This window comes from Littorina saxatilis, linkage group LG14, assembly GCF_037325665.1.
Source record: "Littorina saxatilis isolate snail1 linkage group LG14, US_GU_Lsax_2.0, whole genome shotgun sequence".
NCBI lineage: Eukaryota > Metazoa > Mollusca > Gastropoda > Littorinimorpha > Littorinidae > Littorina > Littorina saxatilis.
Window position 1 is genome coordinate 28,350,502 of NC_090258.1, and position 24,252 is coordinate 28,374,753.

The 24,252-nt window shown below is 40.9% G+C and overlaps 1 protein-coding gene across 1 annotated transcript in view; it reads right to left on the reverse strand.

Moving 5' to 3' along the window:
• The window catches only part of LOC138946571 (mucin-like protein), a 154,066-nt gene extending 132,153 nt beyond the window's left edge, over positions 1-21,913 (reverse strand). The window contains exon 1 of the mRNA XM_070318014.1: positions 21,741-21,913. Within this exon, the coding sequence (XP_070174115.1) occupies positions 21,741-21,896 (156 nt within the window). The 5' untranslated portion in view covers positions 21,897-21,913. The remainder of the gene's footprint in view (positions 1-21,740) is intronic.
• Positions 21,914-24,252: the final 2,339 nt, after the last annotated feature.

Sequence of the window (24,252 nt, forward strand, 5' to 3'; positions counted from 1 at the left end):
TACTAACCTAAACTCATGTGCCCCAACAAATGATATTTGGTGTTTCTAACAAAACACCAGTGCATAGAAGGGGATATAGCTCAGTTGGTAGCGCGCTGGATTTGTGTTCAGTTGGCCGCTGTCAGCGTGAGTTCGATCCCAGGTTCGGCGGAAATTTATTTCACAGAGTCAACTTTGTGTGCAGACTCTCTTCGGTGTCCGAACCTCCCCCCGTGTACACTACGTTGGGTGTGCACGTTAAAGATCCCACGATTGACAAAAGGGTCTTTCCTGGCAAAATTGCTTAGGCACAGTTAATAATTGTCTACCTATACCCGTGTGACTTGGAATAATAGGCCGTGAAAGGTAACTATGCGCCGAAATGGCTGCAATCTACTGGCCGTATAAAATGTCATCTCACACGGCATCACTGCAGAGCGCCTAGAACTGTACCCACGGAATATGCGCGATATAAGACTCATTGATTGATTGATTGAAGTGAGAAGCTTTGTTCATGTCCCACTTTCAAGCGCCATTTTGAGGCCATGCTTCCATAAACAAAAATAGTTAAACAAAATTCAGAAACACAACTTATTTTGCAAACACGTTTTATTTCATCAGACAAAGTTGTCACACATCACATGAAACATCAAATGAGTCCTAGGTTTTGTGAGAGCAAGTTTATAGACCAGCAAAGTTAGTCACTCACTGATTGTGTAACTGTTACCCAGTAGCATGGACGTGCACACGAAGAAATCACACTTGAAAAAGCAGTGTAAATTCCCTTGGGCTTCGCGAAGCTATGCTGAAAGTAGTTCAATTAAGGGGTGAATTCTCGTTCCGGAAGCTTCGCGAAGTGAGCTACTCGAAGCCGACTTCGTCCAATTAAGGACAGGCTGTACAGGGAGTTGCGCGATTGGAGTTCTTCTTTGCAGCTGGCCACAGAGGGGTGTGTGTAGGGAGAGGGGGGGGGGTTGCTTAAATCTAACCATATAAACTGAGCAAATAAAAGTATTCCACCCATTTTCGTACCCCAACTAAAACATTCATTCCCGTGTCATTTTATTCAAACTTTATTTGCCATTAAAGGCCTTGCACATGGCTATCTGCCACACTTCAAAGAAGTCTGTTGTAGGTATCACGTGACCGCGGCTAAAGTAAAGGTACCCCCAAAATCGACCTGATAAAAACGTCAGTTACTAATTAAAAAGTCGACAAACATTCAGAATAGCCGCAATTTGGTAACTTTTACATACGAGAAAAAGAAACATCAGTTATCTATCCCGAACAGGTTGTTTTGGTTTGGTATCTTGCGTATCTCTTTGTGTTATGTCATTTCTAGCTTGCTGGAATTAAATATCGCAGTCATCGCATGACGCATATGACAGCGGAACACATGCGTAAATGATCGTTTCAAAGGGAGGATCAGCTTTCATTTTACAAATCAATGCAGTTCATTCGTAATTCAGCTAGTGCGATTGTTCTTTCAGCTAGACCTTGCTGGGACGGAGCACTAACAGGAGGTTATCTGCTCGACAGCTAAGCGTGGAGTGACGCCTTCTCAGTGTTCTGGCGCGCCAGTGTCCTGTAGGTATGGGTATGGCGCGCGGACTGTCTACATTGTAAAGAATTCGGTACAGTTACGGTGCCCCCCCCCCCTTTTTTTTTACCATATTATTCCCGGATTGCCATAAGTACACGTCATCTTGAACAAGTATAGCATTTAAGTTTTCAAACACCAATTCCACGGTATCCCCTCGTGTGTATAGTGTCTTCAATCCAAGACCAAACTGGACTGTGCAGCTCTCGAGATCATTTGAGCTTTTGTGGCCCCGAGTATCATTTATTTAAGCTAATATCTTACGCGAGTTTCATTGCTTATCTCAAACAAACAAGGCCCACATGTTCGGTCTTTGTGAAATGCGATTTGGTTCATTCCCGTACAGATGTTTCAGCGTATTGCGAACTATGAGAAGAAAGGAGGTGGTGGTTTTGGGAAAGACTTTGGTGGTCCCGGCAGTGATGGCAATGATGAGGGTGGTGGAGACATAACTGTGATTAGCTATATGATCCAAGCAAATAAGAGAACAACGTTGAAGTGACAATGACTAGGTTTAAAATGTCCCTTATCAGAAAGTTCAACCTCAGTCCTTTGATGTTTATTAAACACATTTTCATATAAAGTTGGCGCTTCATATGGAAAAGTGGCTTTGAAATTGACCCTAATCCTTCTTTGGGCTCTGTAAATGTCGTTTGGGGCTATGGTTGTAAAACGGTATCTACTGGTCACCCCAATGTATAAACTGAAAACTCTTTCTGCACCAGAACACGCAGAAAGGATTGTATCTGCCTGGTGTCTGATGCTTTTCAAAATCCCCAACCACTAACACCTTCAAAACGGACATTAACTGACACTGTTGTTTTTCCCTATATAATCCTTACTATTTTTCCGAGACGTCGTCGTGTTGTGTATTTAGCTTGCCACAACCTCATACATGGTCCTAAAAGTTAAAGTTGAAGAAAATACTAAAGATAAATGAACAAGCTGACGCAGTGTCATTCGCACCGTGAATCCCCCCATGGGAACATACTAAAGTCTGGTTCCAAATAGGCTCAATTTCCTTCTATTTCTTTGTATTTCTCCCTCGTAGGGGTAGGGGTGTTCAAACCAAAGGCACCTTTAAACCAAAATTCAAATCACACATCTTACAATACTAAGACACTCAGCAGTGAAAGGGTGTCTGCTGGTAAAAAATTCCAAACAATCCTAAAAGTACTTCACTACTAAAAGTGCTTTTAAAAAGAGCCGTTATTTTTCCCTCTATATTCAGTATTGTGTTTTCTGCGAACATGTAGTCTATTTAGATGGTTGTCGTGTGCACTTGAGTTGCTAAAGCGTTTTCAGTTGGGCATATGTCGTAAAGCAAAGAATTAGCCCTTTGAAAACCATCAGAACTGTCACACAAAAATAACATTTACCTATCTCACCAACTAGGTCTTTTCCTTATGTATTATGTATTGTCGTGTTTTTTGTAGCATACTTGTGAAAACAGCCACCACTGTTGTAAATGATACTTTAAAGAGCATTATTTCATTTTTACAGTTGAAGGACAACCTGGACTGCCGTATATTACAGCTGTTTTACAATCAGCCACAATTTTCTTAACAAACGTATGTTAAGAACAACTCCCATAGTGAAATTGAAGGAAAACAAAGTGAAAATCCCCCTGCCATAGAGGAGCTAAAGAATCAACAATAAACGACTGCATGGATAGCTTGATGCACGAATGCATTGCGGACATGTTTGTCTCCAACCAAGAGAAAGTTCCAAAAAATCCCTTTTGTGCTTCTTATTATACAGTGACGTCAAAGACAGCCTTTTCTGCTGTTCATACATTCAGGGGTTATGGTTACACTAAACGACGTAGTTGTAGCCATACTGCCATCCAGATTTATTTTTTCCTTGCGAGCAGTCACAGGGTGTTTGTGCTGTCTGCCAACCGTTAGATGACCCCGCCCAAGTCTGTTAAGGGACCGTTTGACCGTTATAGAACGCGTCTTTTTGATTTTTTAGCACAGTTGGAAACGGTTGATTTTTATCCCTACCATTGTTTCCAAACATTATATAGGAATGTTTTGTGAACAACGGATAATAGCCGCTACTCGCATGTGTAGCAAAAGTGAGCGTACATACTCACCCTGGTCGTCCAGCCGTTGTCCGTTGCCCGTCTTTATCTGTCTGTACTGAACATTACCTTTGGATTCTTCTCCAACGCTATGAAGTGAAGAAACACCAAATGTTGCAAAATGTTGTATGACCCCAAGAGCTCAAAAAAGATACTTGAGAACCTTGACCTTACCATAAGGTCAAGGTCACAGGGAGAATTAATGTGGTCTAAAAACTGCAAAATTTTACATTGTGCTAGTTTTCTGGAAAACAAATTAAAAACAGCGGGCTTAGTTTTGTATGGTATACAAGAAAAAGAAAGCCTTATCTTCTGATACCATTTTGGTTGACCTCGCTTCAATGTCAAGGTCAGAGGAGCCCTTCAAAGTTGAATTGTAGACATATTTTGATGTGAGCTTGCCCCTTTAACTTTACTATGGACGATATCTCTTACAAACTTAAACACTGAGTGGGGCGTTTGTTAGAATTTCATAGTGAGCCACATCTGGTCACATATCGTTAGGGTCAAGGTCACATTGACCCCTATGAAAAATGTGACCAAGCCGGGTAAAGAAATCCATGTGTCTTGGTAAAAAATCTTAACAAAGCAAAGCCCATGCGACTCTCATGCTTGACCTTTGTCTTAAAGTGACCTTGACCTTCAGGTGACCTTGAAGGAGAAGGTCTAACAACTGAAGCTGGCAAGGACATTGTACACTATTAGAACTGGTTTACAGATTTGTCCTACCAAATTACACATGACCTTTGGCCAAGGTCAAGATCATCAAAGGTCACACATCACAAGGCTATCAATTCAAGACATAGGAAGCATAAACATACTTATTGGCACTTTCTACAAAGAGACATTGTCACTTTTAGTGATTCAATTGCCCGTTTCAGTCACATTTCATAAGGGGCAAAGTGACCTTGACACTGACGACATGTGACCAGATGTGGCTCACTATGAAACTCTAACAAACGCCCCACTCAGTGTTTAAGTTTGTAAGAGATATCGTCCATAGTAAAGTTAAGGGGCAAGCTCACATCAAAATATGTCTACAATTCAACTTTGAAGGACTCCTGTGACCTTGACATTGAAGCGAGGTCAACCAAAATGGTATCAAAAGATAAGGCTTTCTTTTTCTTGTATACCATACAAAACTAAGCCCGCTGTTTTTAATTTGTTTTCCAGAAAACTGGCACAATGTGAAATTTTGCAGTTTTTAGACCACATTCATTCTCCCTGTGACCTTGACCTTAAGGTAAGGTCAAGGTTCTCAAGTATCTTTTTTGAGCTCTTGGGGTCATACAACATTTTGCAACATTTGGTGTTTCTTCACTTCATAGCGTTCGAGAAAAATCCAAAGGTAATGATTTGTACAGACAGATGAAGACGGGCAACGGACAACGGCTGTACGACCAGGGTGAGTATGTACGCTCACTTTTGCTACACATTGCTATTATCCGTTGTTCACAAAACATTCCTATATAATGTTTGGAAACAATGGTAGGGATAAAAATCAACCGTTTCCAAATGTGCTAAAAAATCAAAAAGACGCGTTCTATAACGGTCAAACGGTCCCTTAACAGACTTGGGCGGGGTCGTCTGACGGTTGGCAGACAGCACAAACACCCTGTGACTGCTCGCAAGGAAAAAATAAATCTGGATGGCAGTATGGCTACAACTACGTCGTTTAGTGTAACCATAACCCCTGAATGTATGAACAGCAGAAAAGGCTGTCTTTGACGTCACTGTATAATAAGAAGCACAAAAGGGATTTTTTGGAACTTTCTCTTGGTTGGAGACAAACATGTCCGCAATGCATTCGTGCATCAAGCTATCCATGCAGTCGTTTATTGTTGATTCTTTAGCTCCTCTATGGCAGGGGGGTTTTCACTTTGTTTTCCTTCAATTTCACTATGGGAGTTGTTCTTAAACATACGTTTGTTAAGAAAATTTTGGCTGATTGTAAAACAGCTGTAATATACGGCAGTCCAGGTTGTCCTTCAACTGTAAAAATGAAATAATGCTCTTTAAAGTATCATTTACAACAGTGGTGGCTGTTTTCACAAGTATGCTACAAAAAACACGACAATACATAATACATAAGGAAAAGCCCTATGTTTGGTCAGTTGGTGAGATAGGTAAATGTTATTTTTGTGTGACAGTTCTGATGGTTTTCAAAGGGCTAATTCTTTGCTTTTCGACATATGCCCAACTGAAAACGCTTTAGCAACTCATGTGCACATGACAACCATCTAAATAGACTACATGTTCGCAGAAAACACAATACTGATTATAGAGGGAAAAATAACGGCTCTTTTTAAAAGCACGTTTAGTAGTGAAGTACTTTTAGGAATGTTTGGAATTTTTTACCAGCAGACACCCTTTCACTGCTGAGTGTCTTAGTATTGTAAGATGTGTGATATGAGTTTTGGTTTAAAGGTGCCTTTGGTTTGAACACCCCCACCCCTACGAGGGAGAAATACAAAGAAATAGAAGGAAATTGAGCCTATTTGGAACCAGACTTTAGTATGTTCCCATGGGGGGATTCACGGTGCGAATGACACTGCGTCAGCTTGTTCATTTATCTTTAGTATTTTCTTCAACTTTAACTTTTAGGACCATGTATGAGGTTGTGGCAAGCTAAATACACAACACGACGACGTCTCGGAAAAATAGTAAGGATTATATAGGGAAAAACAATAGTGTCAGGTAAAGTCCGTTTTGAAGGTGTTAGTGGTTGGGGATTTTGAAAAGCATCAGACATCAGGCAGATACAATCCTTTCTGCGTGTTCTGGTGCAGAAAGAGTTTTCAGTTTAAACATTGGGGTGACCAGTAGATACCATTTTACAACCATAGCCCCAAACGACATTTACAGAGCCCAAAGAAGGATTAGGGTCAATTTCAAAGCCATTTTTCCGTATGAAGCGCCAACTTTATATGAAAATGTGTTCAATAAACATCAAAGGACTGATGTTGAACTTTCTGATAAGGGACATTTTAAACCTAGTCATTGTCACTTCAACGTTCCCTTCACTAAAGTGGCCAAGATGCCTGGATAAATAGGGGTGGTGGTGAAGAGGGAGGTGAAGTCGGCGAAGACAGAGTGGTAAAGGACTGTGACGGTGATGGTGGTGAGGAGGGAGGTGAAAAGGAGGACTGTGATGGTGATGGTGGTGAAGAGGGAGGTGATGACCGAGTGGTAAAGAACTGTGATGGTGATGGTGGTGATAAGAGAGGTGAAGACAGAGTGGTGAAGGACTGTGATGGTGATGGTGGTGATAAGAGAGGTGAAGACAGAGTGGTGAAGGATTGTGATGGTGGTGATAAGAGAGGTGAAGACAGAGTGGTGAAGGACTGTGATGGTGATGATGGTGATAAGAGAGGTGAACACAGAGCGGTAAAGGACTGTGATGGTGATGATGGTGATAAGAGAGGTGAACACATAGTGGTGAAGGACTGTGATGGTGATGATGGTGATAAGAGAGGTGAACACAGAGCGGTAAAGGACTGTGATGGTGATGATGGTGATAAGAGAGGTGAACACAGAGCGGTAAAGGACTGTGATGGTGATGATGGTGATAAGAGAGGTGAACACAGAGCGGTAAAGGACTGTGATGGTGATGATGGTGATAAGAGAGGTGAACACAGAGCGGTAAAGGACTGTGATGGTGATGATGGTGATAAGAGAGGTGAACACATAGTGGTGAAGGACTGTGATGGTGATGATGGTGATAAGAGAGGTGAAGACAGAGCGGTAAAGGACTGTGATGGTGGTGATAAGAGAGGTGAACACATTAGTGGTGAAGGACTGCGATGGTGATGATGGTGAAAAGAGAGGTGAAGACAGAGTGGTGAGGGACTGTGATGGTGATGATGGTGATAAGAGACGTGAAGACAGGACTGTGATGGTGGTAAAGAGGGAGGTGAAGACAGAGTGGTGAAGGACTGTGATGGTGATGATGGTGATATTAAGGTAAAGACAGAGTGAATGAATGTGATGGTGGTAAAGAGGGAGGTGAAGACAGAGTGAATGACTGTGGTGATGATGGTGGTGATGAGAGAGGTGAAGATAGAGTGAATGACTGTGGTGATGATGGTGGTGTTGAGAGGGGTGAAGATAGAGTGAATGACTGTGGTGATGATGGTGGTGATGAGAGAGGTGAAGATAGAGTGAATGACTGTGGTGGTGATGAGAGAGGCGAAGATAGAGTGAATGACTGTGGTGATGATGGTGGTGATGAGAGAGGTGAAGATAGAGTGAATGACTGTGGTGATGATGGTGGTGTTGAGAGAGGTGAAGACAGAGTGAATGACTGTGGTGATGATGGTGGTGATGAGAGGGGTGAAGATAGAGTGAATGACTGTGGTGATGATGGTGGTGATGAGAGAGGTGAAGATAGAGTGAATGACTGTGGGAGTGATGGTGGTGATGAGAGAGGTGAAGATAGAGTGAATGACTGTGGTGATGATGGTGGTGATGAGAGAGGTGAAGATAGAGTGAATGACTGTGGTAGTGATGGTGGTGATGAGAGAGGTGAAGATAGAGTAAATGACTGTGGTGATGATGGTGGTGATGAGAGAGGTGAAGACAGAGTGAATGACTGTGGTGGTGATGGTGGTGATGAGAGAGGTGAAGACAGAGTGAATGACTGTGGTGATGATGGTGGTGATGAGAGAGGTGAAGACAGAGTGAATGACTGTAGTGGTGATGGTGGTGATGAGAGAGGTGAAGACAGAGTGAATGACTGTGGTGGTGATGGTGGTGATGAGAGAGGTGAAGATAGAGTGAATGACTGTGGTGATGATGGTGGTAATGAGAGAGGTGCAGACAGAGTGAATCACTGTGTTGGTGATGGTGGTGATGAGAGAGGTGAAGACAGAGTGAATGACTGTGGTAGTGATGGTGGTGATGAGAGAGGTGAAGATAGAGTGAATGACTGTGGTGATAATGGTGGTGATGAGAGAGGTGAAGATAGAGTGAATGACTGTGGTGATGATGGTGGTGATGAGAGAGGTGAAGACAGAGTGAATGACTGTCCCGATGGTGGTGATGAGAGAGGTGAAGACAGAGTGAATGACTGTGGTGATGATGGTGGTGATGAGAGAGGTGAAGATAGAGTGAATGACTGTGGTGATGATGGTGGTGATGAGAGAGGTGAAGACAGAGTGAATGACTGTGGTGGTGATGGTGGTGATGAGAGAGGTGAAGACAGAGTGAATGACGGTGGTGGTGATGGTGGTGATGAGAGGGGTGAAGACAGAGTGAATGAGTGTGGTGGTGATGAGAGAGGTGAAGACAGAGTGAATGACTGTGGTGGTGATGGTGGTGTCGAGAGAGGTGAAGATAGAGTGAATGACTGTGGTGATGATGGTGGTGTTGAGAGGGGTGAAGATAGAGTGAATGACTGTGGTGATGATGGTGGTGATGAGAGAGGTGAAGATAGAGTGAATGACTGTTGTAGTAATGGTGGTGATGAGAGAGGTGAAGATAGAGTGAATGACTGTGGTGATAATGGTGGTGATGAGAGAGGTGAAGATAGAGTGAATGACTGTGGTGATGATGGTGGTGTTGAGAGGGGTGAAGACAGAGTGAATGACTGTGGTGATGATGGTGGTGTTGAGAGGGGTGAAGACAGAGTGAATGACTGTGGTGATGATGGTGGTGATGAGAGAGGTGAAGATAGAGTGAATGACTGTGGTGATGATGGTGGTGATGAGAGAGGTGAAGATAGAGTGAATGACTGTGGTGATGATGGTGGTGTTGAGAGAGGTGAAGATAGAGTGAATGACTGTGGTGATGATGGTGGTGATGAGAGAGGTGAAGATAGAGTGAATGACTGTGATGGTGATGGTAGTGATGAGAGAGGTGAAGACAGAGTGAATGACTGTGGTGATGATGGTGGTGATGAGAGGGGTGAAGATAGAGTGAATGACTGTGGTGATGATGGTGGTGATGAGAGAGGTGAAGATAGAGTGAATGACTGTGGTGATGAGAGAGGTGAAGATAGAGTGAATGACTGTGGTGATGATGGTGGTGTTGAGAGAGGTGAAGACAGAGTGAATGACTGTGGTGATGATGGTGGTGATGAGAGGGGTGAAGATAGAGTGAATGACTGTGGTGATGATGGTGGTGATGAGAGAGGTGAAGATAGAGTGAATGACTGTGGTAGTGATGGTGGTGATGAGAGAGGTGAAGATAGAGTGAATGACTGTGGTGATGATGGTGGTGATGAGAGAGGTGAAGATAGAGTGAATGACTGTGGTGATGATGGTGGTGATGAGAGGGGTGAAGATAGAGTGAATGACTGTGGTGATGATGGTGGTGTTGAGAGAGGTGAAGACAGAGTGAATGACTGTGGTGATGATGGTGGTGATGAGAGAGGTGAAGACAGAGTGAATGACTGTGGTAGTGATGGTGGTGATGAGAGAGGTGAAGATAGAGTGAATGACTGTGGTGATGATGGTGGTGATGAGAGAGGTGAAGATAGAGTGAATGACTGTCGTGATGATGGTTGTGATGAGAGAGGTGAAGATAGAGTGAATGACTGTTGTGATGATGGTGGTGATGAGAGAGGTGAAGACAGAGTGAATGACTGTGGTGGTGATGGTGGTGATGAGAGAGGTGAAGACAGAGTGAATGACTGTGGTGATGATGGTGGTGATGAGAGAGGTGAAGATAGAGTGAATGACTGTGGTGATGATGGTGGTGATGAGAGAGGTGAAGACAGAGTGAATGACTGTGGTGGTGATGGTGGTGATGAGAGAGGTGAAGACAGAGTGAATGACTGTGGTGGTGATGGTGGTGATGAGAGAGGTGAAGATAGAGTGAATGACTGTGGTGATGATGGTGGTGATGAGAGAGGTGAAGATAGAGTGAATGACTGTGATGGTGATGGTGGTGATGAGAGAGGTGAAGACAGAGTGAATGACTGTGGTGATGATGGTGGTGATGAGAGAGGTGAAGACAGAGTGAATGACTGTGGTGGTGATGGTGGTGATGAGAGGGGTGAAGACAGAGTGAATGGGGGTGGTGGTGATGGTGGTGATGAGAGAGGTGAAGATTGAGGGAATGACTGTGGTGATGATGGTGGTGATGAGAGAGGTGAAGATAGACTCTAGAGTGAATGACTGTGGTGGTGATGGTGGTGTTGAGAGAGGTGAAGATAGAGGGAATGACTGTGGTGGTGACGGTGGTGATGAGAGAGGTGAAGACAGAGTGAATGACTGTGGTGGTGAGGGTGGTGTTGAGAGAGGTGAAAATAGAGTGAATGACTGTGGTGATGAAGATAGATTGAGTGACTGGGGTGATGATGGTGGTAAAGAGGGAGGTGAAGACAGAGTGCATGGTGAAGGTCTGTGGTGATACTGATGATGTTGATGTCGTTGTTGTGTATGCAAATGTTTCTGATGTTCATATTTTGCATGATTCTCTGGATGTTGGCAATGCGCATGAAATGGATAATGTTGTTGTAATGTCAGATGTTGATGTTCCTTTTGACTCGTTAGATGTTGAGAATGTACGTAACAAATCTACTGTTGAAATAGATGTATACAATGTTAATAGTGAGATTGGAGATTCCTTTAGTACTGAATATAGTATTGAGGATAATCCTGATATACTCTCCTGCTTAGCGCTTAATGTCTGTGGAATCACTTCAAAGCTAAAATTTCCCGAATTTCTAAAATGTATTGCCAAATATGACATTATTTGTTTTAGTGAGAGCAAACTTGATGATGTTGATGAGATTAACATTCCAGGATACATAGCATTCTATAAGAATAGAGGAAAATTTCGCAGAAAATCAGGTGGTGTATTAGTTTTAGTACGGGAAGTGTTTGCTAATAATATAACTATTTTTGAAGAAAAAAAGCTGTCACATAAGATAAAAGAAGAGATGAAAATATGGTATAGATTTTTGGATGTAGAAATGTGTGAGAATGCGCTATTTTTTTAAGTTAGATAAGAAAATACTTGGCCGTGACACCCTTTTCTGTGCTTTATATATTCCTCCAGAAGGATCACCTTACCATAATAAAGATGTTTATGCTGAATTAGAAGAGGTGTACATGCAGGTTGGGGTACATAATGATTATGTTTGTCTTTTAGGAGACTTAAATTCCCGCACTGGTCTTCTGAGTGAAATGTTATTTGAAGATGATCAGCATTCAGAAGGTTTTGTTGATAATGACTTGTTTGACTCTGATGAGGTTGGTACTCTAATAGGTGAGCGGGCATCACAGGATAATCAGGGTTCCTGCAGGGCAGAGCTGATACAATTCAATGAGTTTTCAAGGACATTTCCAGGACCAAATAAATGCTTTTCAAGGACATGATTTTCCCCAAATTTTCTCCGCGTCTGCAAACTATTAGTCATTCCGTAGTTGTTTTCCTTGCCAACTTCCGCGAAGGGAAGCAACTACGGATGACTAGTTATAGTTAGTTCGTCTGTTTTCGTTTTCACTCGATCTTTTATTCTCCCAAAATGTGTGTACTGTATTTGACGAAAAAAAGGGGGTTGCATTTCTTTTTTTTAAATAAGACAAGCTGCTGACGAAATGTATAGGCAACAATTTGGAAAAATCAAGTACTTTTCAATGACTATTTAACAAATCTCTATTTTCAAGCACTTTTCAAGGCCTGGAAAAGGTTTTCCAATTTTCAAGGAGTTTTCCAGGGTTCAAGGACTCTGTACGAACCCTGGATAATAATACTAATAATCTTGGTTTTAAATTGATTGATTTTTGTAAAATGACTGGCTTAGTTATTGCAAATGGTAGAGTTGGCGATGATACAGGGGTTGGTAAATGCACATGTAAGGATAAGAGCGTTGTTGATTATTGCATCCTGTCAAAAGATTTGTTCTCGAAAGTTACATATTTTTCTGTGATGGAATTTTGTGAAATGTATTCTGACGTACACTGTCCTATTGTTTTGCATTTACTAAAACATAATGAAGTACGCGCTAATGATTGCCTTGCAGACGATGTGGAAAAACCAAAAATGAAGATTTGCTGTCTAAAAGTAGAGAAAAGGATAACAAGTATACAAAACCAAAATGGGATAATAACAATGGGACCAAGTTAGCTTTTGTAGTTAATCTGAATGAGGATGATATTTACACTGTTGAAACTAAATTACAAAATATGCCAGCTACAAGTGAGAGTACGACAACAGATGACGTTGATAGTGTTACTAATAAGATTTGTGATATTTTAAATTGTTCTGCTGAGAAAATCGGTGTAATTAAAGAACAAAAGTTTATGAAAAAGCCACGTTTAAAGAAATTCAAGCTGCAACAACCATGGTTTAGTGCAATTTGCAAAGAGAAAGGAAAATTTTTTGTACGTGCGAAAAATAAAGCAAGACGCTTTAAAAATGTGTTCAATGATAATGAAAAAAAAAGTGCTTATAAAGAATACAAAAAGACAATAAAAAAAGGAATGCAAGTTGTATCATAATGAGTTCGTTAAGACTTTGAGAAAGTTAAGAAGTACTGACCCGAAAGCATACTGGAATCTTCTAAATAAAAATAAAAATAAAAAAAATAATTCCAAAACTAACTATCCAACTTGTTCGGAGTTTTTCGAACATTTCACTAAACTACAAGAGTGTGATGAAAATGAAATGGATGACAGTAATGAACCTTTAAATGAAGCAAGTAATGAATTTCTAAATGCGCCTTATACAAAGGAGGAAGTTATCAAATGTATAGACAAGCTGAAAAACAATAAGGCATGCGGTCAGGATAAAATAATTAATGAGTATTTAAAAGCGTCACATGATCGAATGATTGATATTTATGTATTGTTGTTTAATGTTGTTTTGCAGTCAGGAAAGGTTCCAACACAATGGGCTGTAGGTGAAATTATTCCATTGTACAAAAATAAAGGCTCCCAAGCTGACCCCACAAATTATAGAGGAATTACTATACTTAGTTGCTTCGGAAAACTTTTCAGTGCAAATTTAAATGCTAGGTTATCAAACTTTTTGGAGAGTAATAATAAATTAGGTCAAGAACAAACAGGTTTCCGCACAGGTTTTTCAACACTAGACCATGTTTTTACTTTGCATTGTATATTACATTTTTTTTCAACAAAAAGAAGCGACTGTTTTGTGCATTTGTAGACTATGAAAAAGCGTTTGATAAAGTTCGCCGTGCATTTTTATGGGAGAAATTAGTTAGTTCTGATGTTAATGGGAAGTTTTTAAAAACTGTAAGAAATATGTACGAAAATGCCAAGTCTTGCGTTAAAGTTAATAGTGGGTGTTCGGGATATTTTCCCAGTTTGTGTGGAGTTAGACAAGGGGAAAACCTGTCACCGCTGTTTTTTGCTCTATTCTTAAATGATCTAAAGCCTTTTCTGTTGGAAAACAATAATGGTCTACAATCTATGTCAAGAGAGGCTATTGTGGTTGGAATGGATGATACTGATGTAAATGCTTTGTTTCAAATGTTTTTATTTCTGTATGTGGATGATACTGTGATCTGCTCAGAGTCAGAAAAAAACCTGCAAGAATGTTTAAACAAAATGCACGAATACTGTTTAAAATGGCGTCTAAATATTAATGTAAACAAAACGAAAGTTATAGTTTTTTCCAGAGGTAAAATTAGAAATAAACCATTGTTTACGTATAATGGCAATTTAATCGAAGTAGTGTTTGATGTAATGTACTTGGGCATTAAGATTAATTATAATAATACATTTTCAGTCGCACAGAAGAATCTATATGATCGTGCCTCAAGGGCATATGTTTGTTCTTTTGCGTACTTGTAGACAATTGTCACTGCCTGTTCGATAAAATGATTGCTCCAATTTTACTGTACGGATGTGAGGTATGGGGTTTTGGTTCCTGTGAACTTGCTACTAAACTGCAATTGCGTTTTTATAAAATTGTTTTTAAACTAAAAAAAATCAACTCTAAATGCTATGATATTTGGTGAACTTGGAAGATATCCACTAGATGTTAATATGAAATGTAGAATGCTTTGCTATTGGTATAAACTGATTAGTCCTATTCATAAAAATAAATTTTCAAGTATTGTGTATCGCTTTACTTATAAATTGTATATTAACAAGATGATTGAATCTAATTATTTATGTTTTATTGAAAAAACCTTAAATGAAATTGGTCTCTCTGGCCTTTGGACTTTTCAAGAAAATGTTCAATACTCAAGCACATGGTTTAAACAGAAAGTAAAAAGAAGCTTGTATGACCAGTATATCCATAAATGGTTTACAGAAATTGGAACAAAAAATATGTTTTGGAATTATCGAATGTTTAAAGATACTTTTGCATGCGAAGACTATGTCACACACCTGCCATATCAGCAATGTGTTTCAATGATGACATTTAGAACATTAAACAACAATTTGCCTGTACAGAAAGAACGTTATCTTAACATCCCGAGATCAGAAAGAACTTGCACCAAATGTGTATCACAAGACATAGTCATAGGTGATGAATTCCATAATTTATTTGTCTGTGATTTGTTCAAAGAAGAAAGAGCTGAGTTGTTACCACCTTACTATTGGAAAAAACCTAATGCACTTAAATGTAAAAAGTTGTTTGCTACTAAGAAAAAGAAATTGCTAAAGAATATTTTGGACTTTATTAATAGAATTTGTAACAGCTTTTCATAATTTTTATTTTTTTTTTATTTTTTATTTACTATATTAGCATGTATTGATTGTATTTATTGTTCAAAATGCCCCCATGGGTTATGGACCAATAAAACTTGAACTTGAACTTGAAAGTACAGTATAATAGACTTGACCCACAAGTCAGCAGCGAATGTGATAAACGGGTTATCTCCCCTGAAAAGCGAAGCAAGCTTCGAAGATGGCGACAATGGAAAAGAGAAGAACTGTGAGCGAACTGCGAAAGGTGTGTGTGGGTGTGTGTGTGTGATGTGTGTCAGTGTGTGTGTATATATGCGCGTGCTGTGTGTGATGTGTGTCAGTGTGTGTGTATGCGCGTGCTGTGTGTGTGTGTGGCTGTGCTTGCGTGAGCTTGTGTGTGTGTGTGTGTGAGAGAGAGAGAGCGATAGTGAGAGTAGGGTATGGTTGTTGGTGAAAGTTGAGTTGGACGCTGGGGTTGGGCGGGTGTGTGTGTCAGAGGGGTGTGTGTGTGGGGGGGGGGGGTGGACTGCGTGTGTGTGTTTATTTGTGTGTGTGAGGGTTGTGTGTGTGTGGGGGAGGTTGACTGCGTGTGTGGGTTTATTTGTGTGTGTGAGGGTTGTGTGTGTGTGTGTGTGTGGGACTGCGTGTGTGTGTTTATTTGTGTGTGGTGTGTGTGTGCCTTTCGCCTTGTATTGAGGAAATTAAACTGCGTTTGCGTATTATGTGTGTGTTTGCAAGCGTGCGTGTATGTTAGGCATATCTCAGTAGGTGTGTGTATGTGCGCGTACGTGCAATGTGTGTGCGTGCGCGTTTGTGTATGTATGTATGTATGTGTGTGTGTGTGTGTGTGTGTGTGAGAGAGAGAGCGATAGTGAGAGTAGGGTATGGTTGGTGAAAGTTGAGTTGGACGCTGGGGTTGGGCGGGTGTGTGTGTCAGAGAGGGTTGTGTGTGTGGGGGGGGGGGGGTGGACTGCGTGTGTGTGTTTATTTGTGTGTGAGGGTTGTGTGTGTGTGTGGGGGGTTGACTGCGTGTGTGGGTTTATTTGTGTGTGTGAGGGTTGTGTGTGTGTGTGTGTGTGGGACTGCGTGTGTGTGTTTATTTGTGTGTGGTGTGTGTGTGCCTTTCGCCTTGTATTGAGGAAATTAAACAGCGTTTGCGTATTATGTGTGTGTTTGCAAGCGTGCGTGTATGTTAGGCATATCTCAGTAGGTGTGTGTATGTGCGCGTACGTCAGTGCAATGTGTGTGCGTGCGCGCGTGTGTTTCAGTGTGTATGTATGTATGTGTGTGTGTGTGTGTGTGTGTGTGTGTGTGTGTGTGTGTGTGTGTGTGTGTGTGTGTGTGAGAGATAAACAAACTATCAAGAACAAAACAAAACTGAACAAACGAAATGTTTTCCCCCCAACTCTGATTATTGCTTGTTTTGGAGACGACTGTGATTTTGACTTTTTGAGTAAGCCTACACGAACACACAAGCTCAATACAGCCGGCAACAAGTTCGCCGGTCGGGGCAGTGAAATACTATTTCAAATAGATCTATTTCACTAAGAATGTCAATGGATATAGGGCAACATACTTGTTTTTTAAATCAGTGATTGATTAGATCGTCATATTTTTGTGACACTGAGACCAAACCATCAAAAAATTAGCAATAGGCCTTGAATCAAAGTCGTGCGAGATCTGACCTTGCTGCAAATGTACGTGTACGACTTGATTGTGTTGACGTTCAACTGGTAAGCTGGGCGATTGCAGGCTTTTATCCAGCGAAGGCAGCGATCTAGATGGTACAGATGCTTTCCCGGTTTCACAAATGGGATGAATTTCACGCCAACACAGCGTTCAGGATACCTATCATCCGTTTTACATTGTCCCCAAGCACAGCGCTTGTTAGCAGCATTTGTGTGTGTTTGCTTCCTAAAACAAGGGAAGTAACTCCCAGAGTCTCGATATGTGGATATGGTTAATTGGCAGAATACTCTTTTTAATACTCAACTCTCGGCAGCTGAAATTGCATCATTGCTTACATATTCAACTTTTTATACTCTATCTTGTTTATGCAGCGACAAAATGCAAAGGGTCGCTTTGTTCCGGTAAATATCATTTTGTCAGAACAAAATGTACGATATAGAGTTTTATTCCCCCCTCTGCTTCTTTACCTCTGTAAACTTGTAGAGCTAGTTATTTTTCGATAATGACCCAGCAACCAAACAAATAACGAGCCAGCAACAGCCTGAATCCTCGATAGTGCAATGGGTTGAGAAGCTGTTCTGTTTTGGTACTACTTTTGCGACTGAAAAGTTCCGAACGCTCTATACGTACGAAATATACATCTCTGGAGCACACAATACAAAACATACCGCATTTAAATTAACAACTATGTACAGGCCTGAACACATGAATCTCCATATAAAATCCATGAGTTAGGTTGTTTTCTGAATCTAGATCTGCCGTGCACACACCGTTCATCACAAGCAAATTCCCAAGGCAAGTAACTCATACTCTTGCCGACAAGAGTAGTTCCCCTTCTTTTAACGCAGTTTCTTCGACAACACTGACTGCAATCCGACGGTCAGTTTTCAACAATATTTCATTTTATAAACAGATCACACGCAACCAAATGCACACATCTCATCAATTTAAACAACATAAAGCGGTTTCATACACTATTTTCCCCAGAAAACTGAACTTCATACAGTAATTAACGTTGGAACACGGGTGCAAAAGTTCGTCTGCTAGTCCCATTTGACGAAAGAACATTATCCTAAACGATACTAAAACATAAACAGAACACACAATATCTGCCTTTACCGCCACAGCAGAATAACAGCATATCTGTGTACTTGATTTTAGTCTAAAACAGGGAAACTGACAAGAAGTGTTAACAGAATGGAATGATTTGCACGGAACTATACAACCGCGCATTAATCGATCGCCTGCGCAGGTTGACTGGTTGAGTGTTTCGGATTCGATCAAACTTTCGCACAAAAACTCCTGTTTTCTTTGAATAACTGAAGAAAGGAGGAATAAAGAGGTTACACACCTCGTCTCAGTGATTATTAAAAATAATGGTCTCAGTTCGCGGTCATGAAAAAGCTCGCTGAAGCTCGCATTTTTCATGATCCGCCAACTTCGACCATTATTTTTAATAATCACTGAGACTCGGCATGTAACCTCTACTTCTTGCGCAGTATCGTTTAATATCCCATGACCTCCATTCTTTGTCTCTGTAAATGTACTCTAGGTATATTTCTTGTATTTCCATTGTTCTCTTGTTACATAGATCTATGATGTAACTATTGCATTCTTACAACACATAAAATAGTGGATAAATAAGCGTGCACGAAATACATCATAGCTGGCTCTACTTTCTGTCGTCCTTGACATTCCAAAGTGCACATATGTACCTGTCGACCGGATGTGCAACAGGTTACCACGCTTTTGAGAACTTGCGCGAGATTCGTTCAGTGCTATTGCTGAGTTTTAGTCTCGACTTGCCGAGACTATTATCACAGCGTCATAGATTTCATGACGTCTGTCGTCCATCGCGTCATATTATGGGGACGTAACCTGTTATGTTTCCCTGTATTCGCTGTTCTATTTCTCTCTTGTGATCAACATGACAAGCCATAATGTGTTTGAGTGTGTGTGCTCGTGCTCTCAACTAAAACAGAAGTAAAACTAGCAATCGTTAAAAACCCAGTCCGTCCGACCAGCACTGCTATGTTCAGGCTATGCTCATGTAAAGTTACAGCGTGCCCGGTACACACGCCCTTATCGGTACATCATCGACTACCATTGTTCTCTGGACAAGCTGTTTAATGCATTTTGCAAGTATTTCTAGCTCTTCTGCGGTGCAGTAGGCCCTATAGACGATGAAGGTGTCCAAGATCTCAGGAGATGCGTGTGTAACCACTAGGTATTCAGTCAAATCCGTGTAAGAGGCTTTCAACTAACGGGGACAACCAAGCCACCATTATGCACCGACTTGACATAGATCAACAGACGTGCCTTTAGAATATAAGGTATGTGCAGAGGTGCCTCATATGAACAGACAACTAAAGCGTGATGTTTCCGTCACACTTTGTCTTTTAGATCTTCATGGGATATAGAGGCTCGTGAGTCCCTTGATATTCATCCGCTGGGTCTTGACTGAAATACAAGCCATATAAAAAAAACACTCGTGTTGTAACCTCTATATATAGCTATTATGATAAACACGTGGGGGAATTCTGAGGCTGTAATTGGATGGTCTCACACATCAGGGCCCTCTTCCGATCATCAAAGGATATCGCTACGGAAGTTGGTAATTTTTTGCCGATATTAAAAAGGATATCGGCAATAACAAAGACGCGTGGTTTCCGGTTTCTTAAACAGGAATAAAGTACACGCATACCTCACCAGGTTTGTTTCTGTGACTTGTCGACAGACGATGCCATTTGCTTTGTGTGTGTTTTTGTTGTTGCTTACTGTACATGACATACATTACGTGTAAAATCTGACACACAAACGTCCATATCAACGTCTTTAGAAGTTTCATCCTTGTCCGGAAAACGATATTTACAATGAAAATCTCGACCGGGACCCTTAATGTGTTTGAGCGAAAACAAATTACAAATACCAAATTATGCATGCATGACTCGAAGTACAAACAAAGGGGTGAAACACTTCTGTGACCCCACCTAGGTTAAGTGCAATGGAGTGCAAAGAACGTTTGATGTTTGAATGATGATGCAGTGCAGATTATGTTAATATTCAGGCACAGAAAAGCAAAGTAACCAGATGTATGTTGTTTGATAAACGTACTGCATAGGTTGACAGGGTTGCAGCTTGCTCAATAACGGCTAAATTTCCCAAATTCGAATTTATTGATCTTATGGGGAGTGTACTAAGGCTTATAGGAGGGGGAGCGTACTGAGCACAGAGACAGAATCTCGGGGAAGCGTATCAAATGCAAGTCAAAACAGTGATTTACTTTACGAACGACTCTTCAGTGCTGTTATGGTTGGTAAACAAATTTAGCCTATCGAAAGACAATTGAACACAGAATGAATGTATACTAACTGTGCAACCACATGAAGCTTCGTTTGTCCATATTTTATGTTTCAAGTGGAATATTCGTCGGAAAACGCAACTTTGATGCACAACAATCGCAATTGCAATTGCTCTTCAATCGGACGTAAAGTTGACATTATAAAACATTTAGGGCTTAGATATATCCTTCGATAAGAATATGCGACTAAAAAGTAAAAATCCTAACTTTGTTAAGATACCTTTTATTTGATTTTTCATAGACATACCGGCTGAGGCACGCATCGCAGCGACGAACAGGATGTTACTTTGTTAGGGGGAGCGTAATAAGAATATTTGGATCGACGGCGTGTAATATAGCTATTCTGATGGACACGTTGGGGAATTCGGGGGCAGTGATTGGATGGTCTCACACATCCCTTTTCCGATCATCAAAGCATAACGCTACGGAAGTTGGCCATTTTTGCAGATATCCAAAAGCATATCGGCAATAACAAAGACGCATGGTTCCGGTTTCTTCCACGTGTATAAAGTACACGCATACCTCGCCAGGTTTGTTTCTGTGACTTGTCGACAGACGATGCCATTTGCTTTGTGTGTGTTTTTGTTGTTGCTTACTGTACATGACATACATTACGTGTAAAATCTACTTCTTTAATAGGCAACAGACCTTGCAAAGTTCAAGAAGCTGCAATCTGAAGCGACCTATCTCTGAATCTAGCAGACAATGTTTAACACAAAATCAGCAAACTCTCCTGTCACATAGAATGTCCATTGTATAGTGCAATGTTGAAATGTTACCGGTCTGAAACATTTAGTCATTTCTTCTGAGACAATTCTTGTTCTCTTATCATCTACAGATTTACCGCAGTCTTCACCACGCGAATTCCCAACAGATGTCAGACTTTCGAACATACAATCTACGTAGGCAAGCATGATACGTCATGACGTCATATGATTCCTAGCATATTAACGTAATGCTAAACATCCGCTTATCTCGAGTTTTCTCCGTAATACATGTCGGTGTGTTTTTCAATGTTCGGTTATTTCCGTGGCTTCATGCGGAAAGGGAACCGTCGTCTGCAATCAACGACATGGACCATTCTGGTAGTTGTTGCTGACAAAAACATGATTTTAACACAGAATTTAATGTCAGAATAGCTATATAAACGCTAGTGTTTTCAGCGTAGCAATAGGGTCCGATATTCAGACTCGAACAAGTATAATACGACTCGTCTTCGACTCGTCGGCATTATACTTGTCTCGTCTAAATATCGGGCCCTATTGCTACGCTGAAAACACAATAGCTGTTACTCGTGTTATCTCTTCTAAGAAATTGTTATGTCATGACAACCAAAATATGATTTGAAGAACTCATTCTGGCAAACTTCTAACAGATACCTAAATTAATATTGCATGATTTCACATAACTTACAAGGGCGTATCTGTAACGCTTGTGACCAACTTGCACGTGGGGTTCCAAAGGAACAGCTACTGGATCGGATCCCAGCTTGATCAACTTCAAATCACTGGTGTATGTTCCATAGGCCACCAACTTCGACACATCTGTTTGGAAAATAATGGCGCTCATTGAAAGATTCTTCTATATTTTTTTTAACAAAAAAGGGATCACCGACAAACAACTTCGTGAGGCAAACAGGACAGTGTTGTGCGTTTAAAATACAAACCTAGCCTCAAAATGTTCCGCCCAATGTATAAGTTTGCAACATGCCTAGTGTTTAACGGTTTTGCGGGTTTGTTTTGCAGTGTAGTATTTTTTTTAACATTTATTCTATTTTGATTTAAAGTTTTCACATGGACTAGGAATCGGTACGATGTGATGGTGTGTGTGTGTGTGTGTGTGTGTGTGTGTGTGTGTGTGTGTGTGTGTGTGTGTGTGTGTGTACCCACGTTTCCACAGGTTTGGTTGCCTAAATCACCATAAGGCAATCATCCACACGTGGATGGCAACCTAAACTCTGGATGGCAACCTAATTGTGTGGATGGTCGCTTCATTTAACACCGTTAAATTGACTTTTTTGACGGAAAGAATGTCATAACAATGTTCAAAATGACATTCTTTCCGTCCTCTATAGGCGACGAAATAGGTCAAATTTTGTGCATTTTTTAGTGCAAAATTCTTCGATGCCGGAGCGAGTACTGCACCCAGTGCTGTTGTAGTGCAAGTGCACTAGAAAGGCACTACACCCAGTGCCGCCTCTTAGGTAACCATCCACACTTTAGGTACGTGTGTGTCTGTGTGTGCGTGCATGAGTCTGTACTCGTGTGTGTGTGTGTGTGTGTGTGTGTGTGTGCGTGCGTGTGTGCGTGTGTGTGTGTGTGTGTGTGTGTGTGTGTGTGTGTGTGTATGTGTGTGTGTGTGTGTGAGGAGAAAGCTACTTGAAGGTTGTTATGAAATTTCACATGTGCATTCTTCGAGACGATATTTCCTTAGTGTTCATTTTTTCTTTTGAAAGAAGCAAGCACACTAAAAGAAAAGGAAGCGAAGGGGGAGAGGTTGTAGAACTAGATTTTGAAAGGACTCGTCAGAGACAGCCTGCTGGGTATATCAAACCTTTTCGGAGCCGATTACAACACTGTTCGTAAAGAAAAAAGATTCCCACCTATTTTCAAATAGGGCTGAACTTGAAAAGGTGCATTTTGTTATCTTGTCAAGGTCTCATCGGGTAGTCTCTCGGCAAGAAATGGAGAAGAATTATTAGACTCCTATGCAAAAGTGAAAGCACATTTTTGTGGTAGACTTCCTGTAGTGAAGAGAATCTTTGTTTGATTCCCCTGTGCCGTGAGAATCGTTCCTTTCCGATCAGCGTTGCAATCGGCTCCGAAAGGGTTTGATGTGGGCCTACCCAGTAGACTGCCCGTGAAGAGATCTTTTTCGATCTATGTATACACCCCCTTCTTCTTCTTCCTTTTCTTCTAGTGCGCTTGCATCTTTCAAATCACCACGTTGGTGTGTAAGAATCAAAGACAGAGTAACCGATGATCTCTTTGCTCATGACGTAATTCTTCAACATTCTTGCTTTTGACGTAAATCTATTTTTAATTTCTCTTCGAAGTTACCAAGCAGTAAAAGTGCACAATTTTGCATTTTTAGCGGTGCTCTCATTCTTCTCTGAAAATGTGCTCAGAATTAATCAAAATTGGTTCATGAAAATAAGGACTTTTGATGCATGCTTCGCCGAGCCCAGATCTACCTGTCTTGGTGTTAAGGTTTCGGATAGCCAGGTTATAGTAGTCTCGACAATTTGTTTATCCAAGGTTTTCATTGTCAATGTTTTACTTTACAGATTGACTAAATGTTTTGGGCTCACTTGACACGACTGGTTTTGAATCCAGGGGGGTGCAGAGGTAATTTTGGCAGCAATGCAACCTTCAAATATACTGGAGGTCAAATATACTGTTACCAGCTTAAGTTTTCTGAAACATTCCAGTACATGACCTTTAGTTTTCATTAATGACCAAAACTCGACATATTTCAATCTTTAGTTCTGACCAGGGTTCACTGCATTCGTTGGTGTTTGGAGGTCATTCTCATTAACGCTTTTTTACATTTAGTCAAGTTTTGACTAAATGTTTTAACATAGAGGGAGAATCGAGACGAGGGTCGTGGTGTATGTGTGTGTGTGTGTGTGTGTGTGTGTGTGTGTGTGTGTGTGTGTGTGTGTGTGTCTGTCTGTCTGTCTGTCTGTCTGTCTGTGCGTATGTGTGTGTAGAGCGATTCAGAGTAAACTACTGGACCGATCTTTATGAAATTTCATGAGAGTTCCTGGGTATGATATCCCCAGACGTTTTTTTTTCATTTTTTTTATTAATGTCTTTGATGACGTCATATCCGGCTTTTTGTAAAAGTTGAGGCGGCACTGTCACACCCTCATTTTTCAATCAAATTGATTGAAATTTTGGCCAAGCATTCTTCGAAAAAGGCC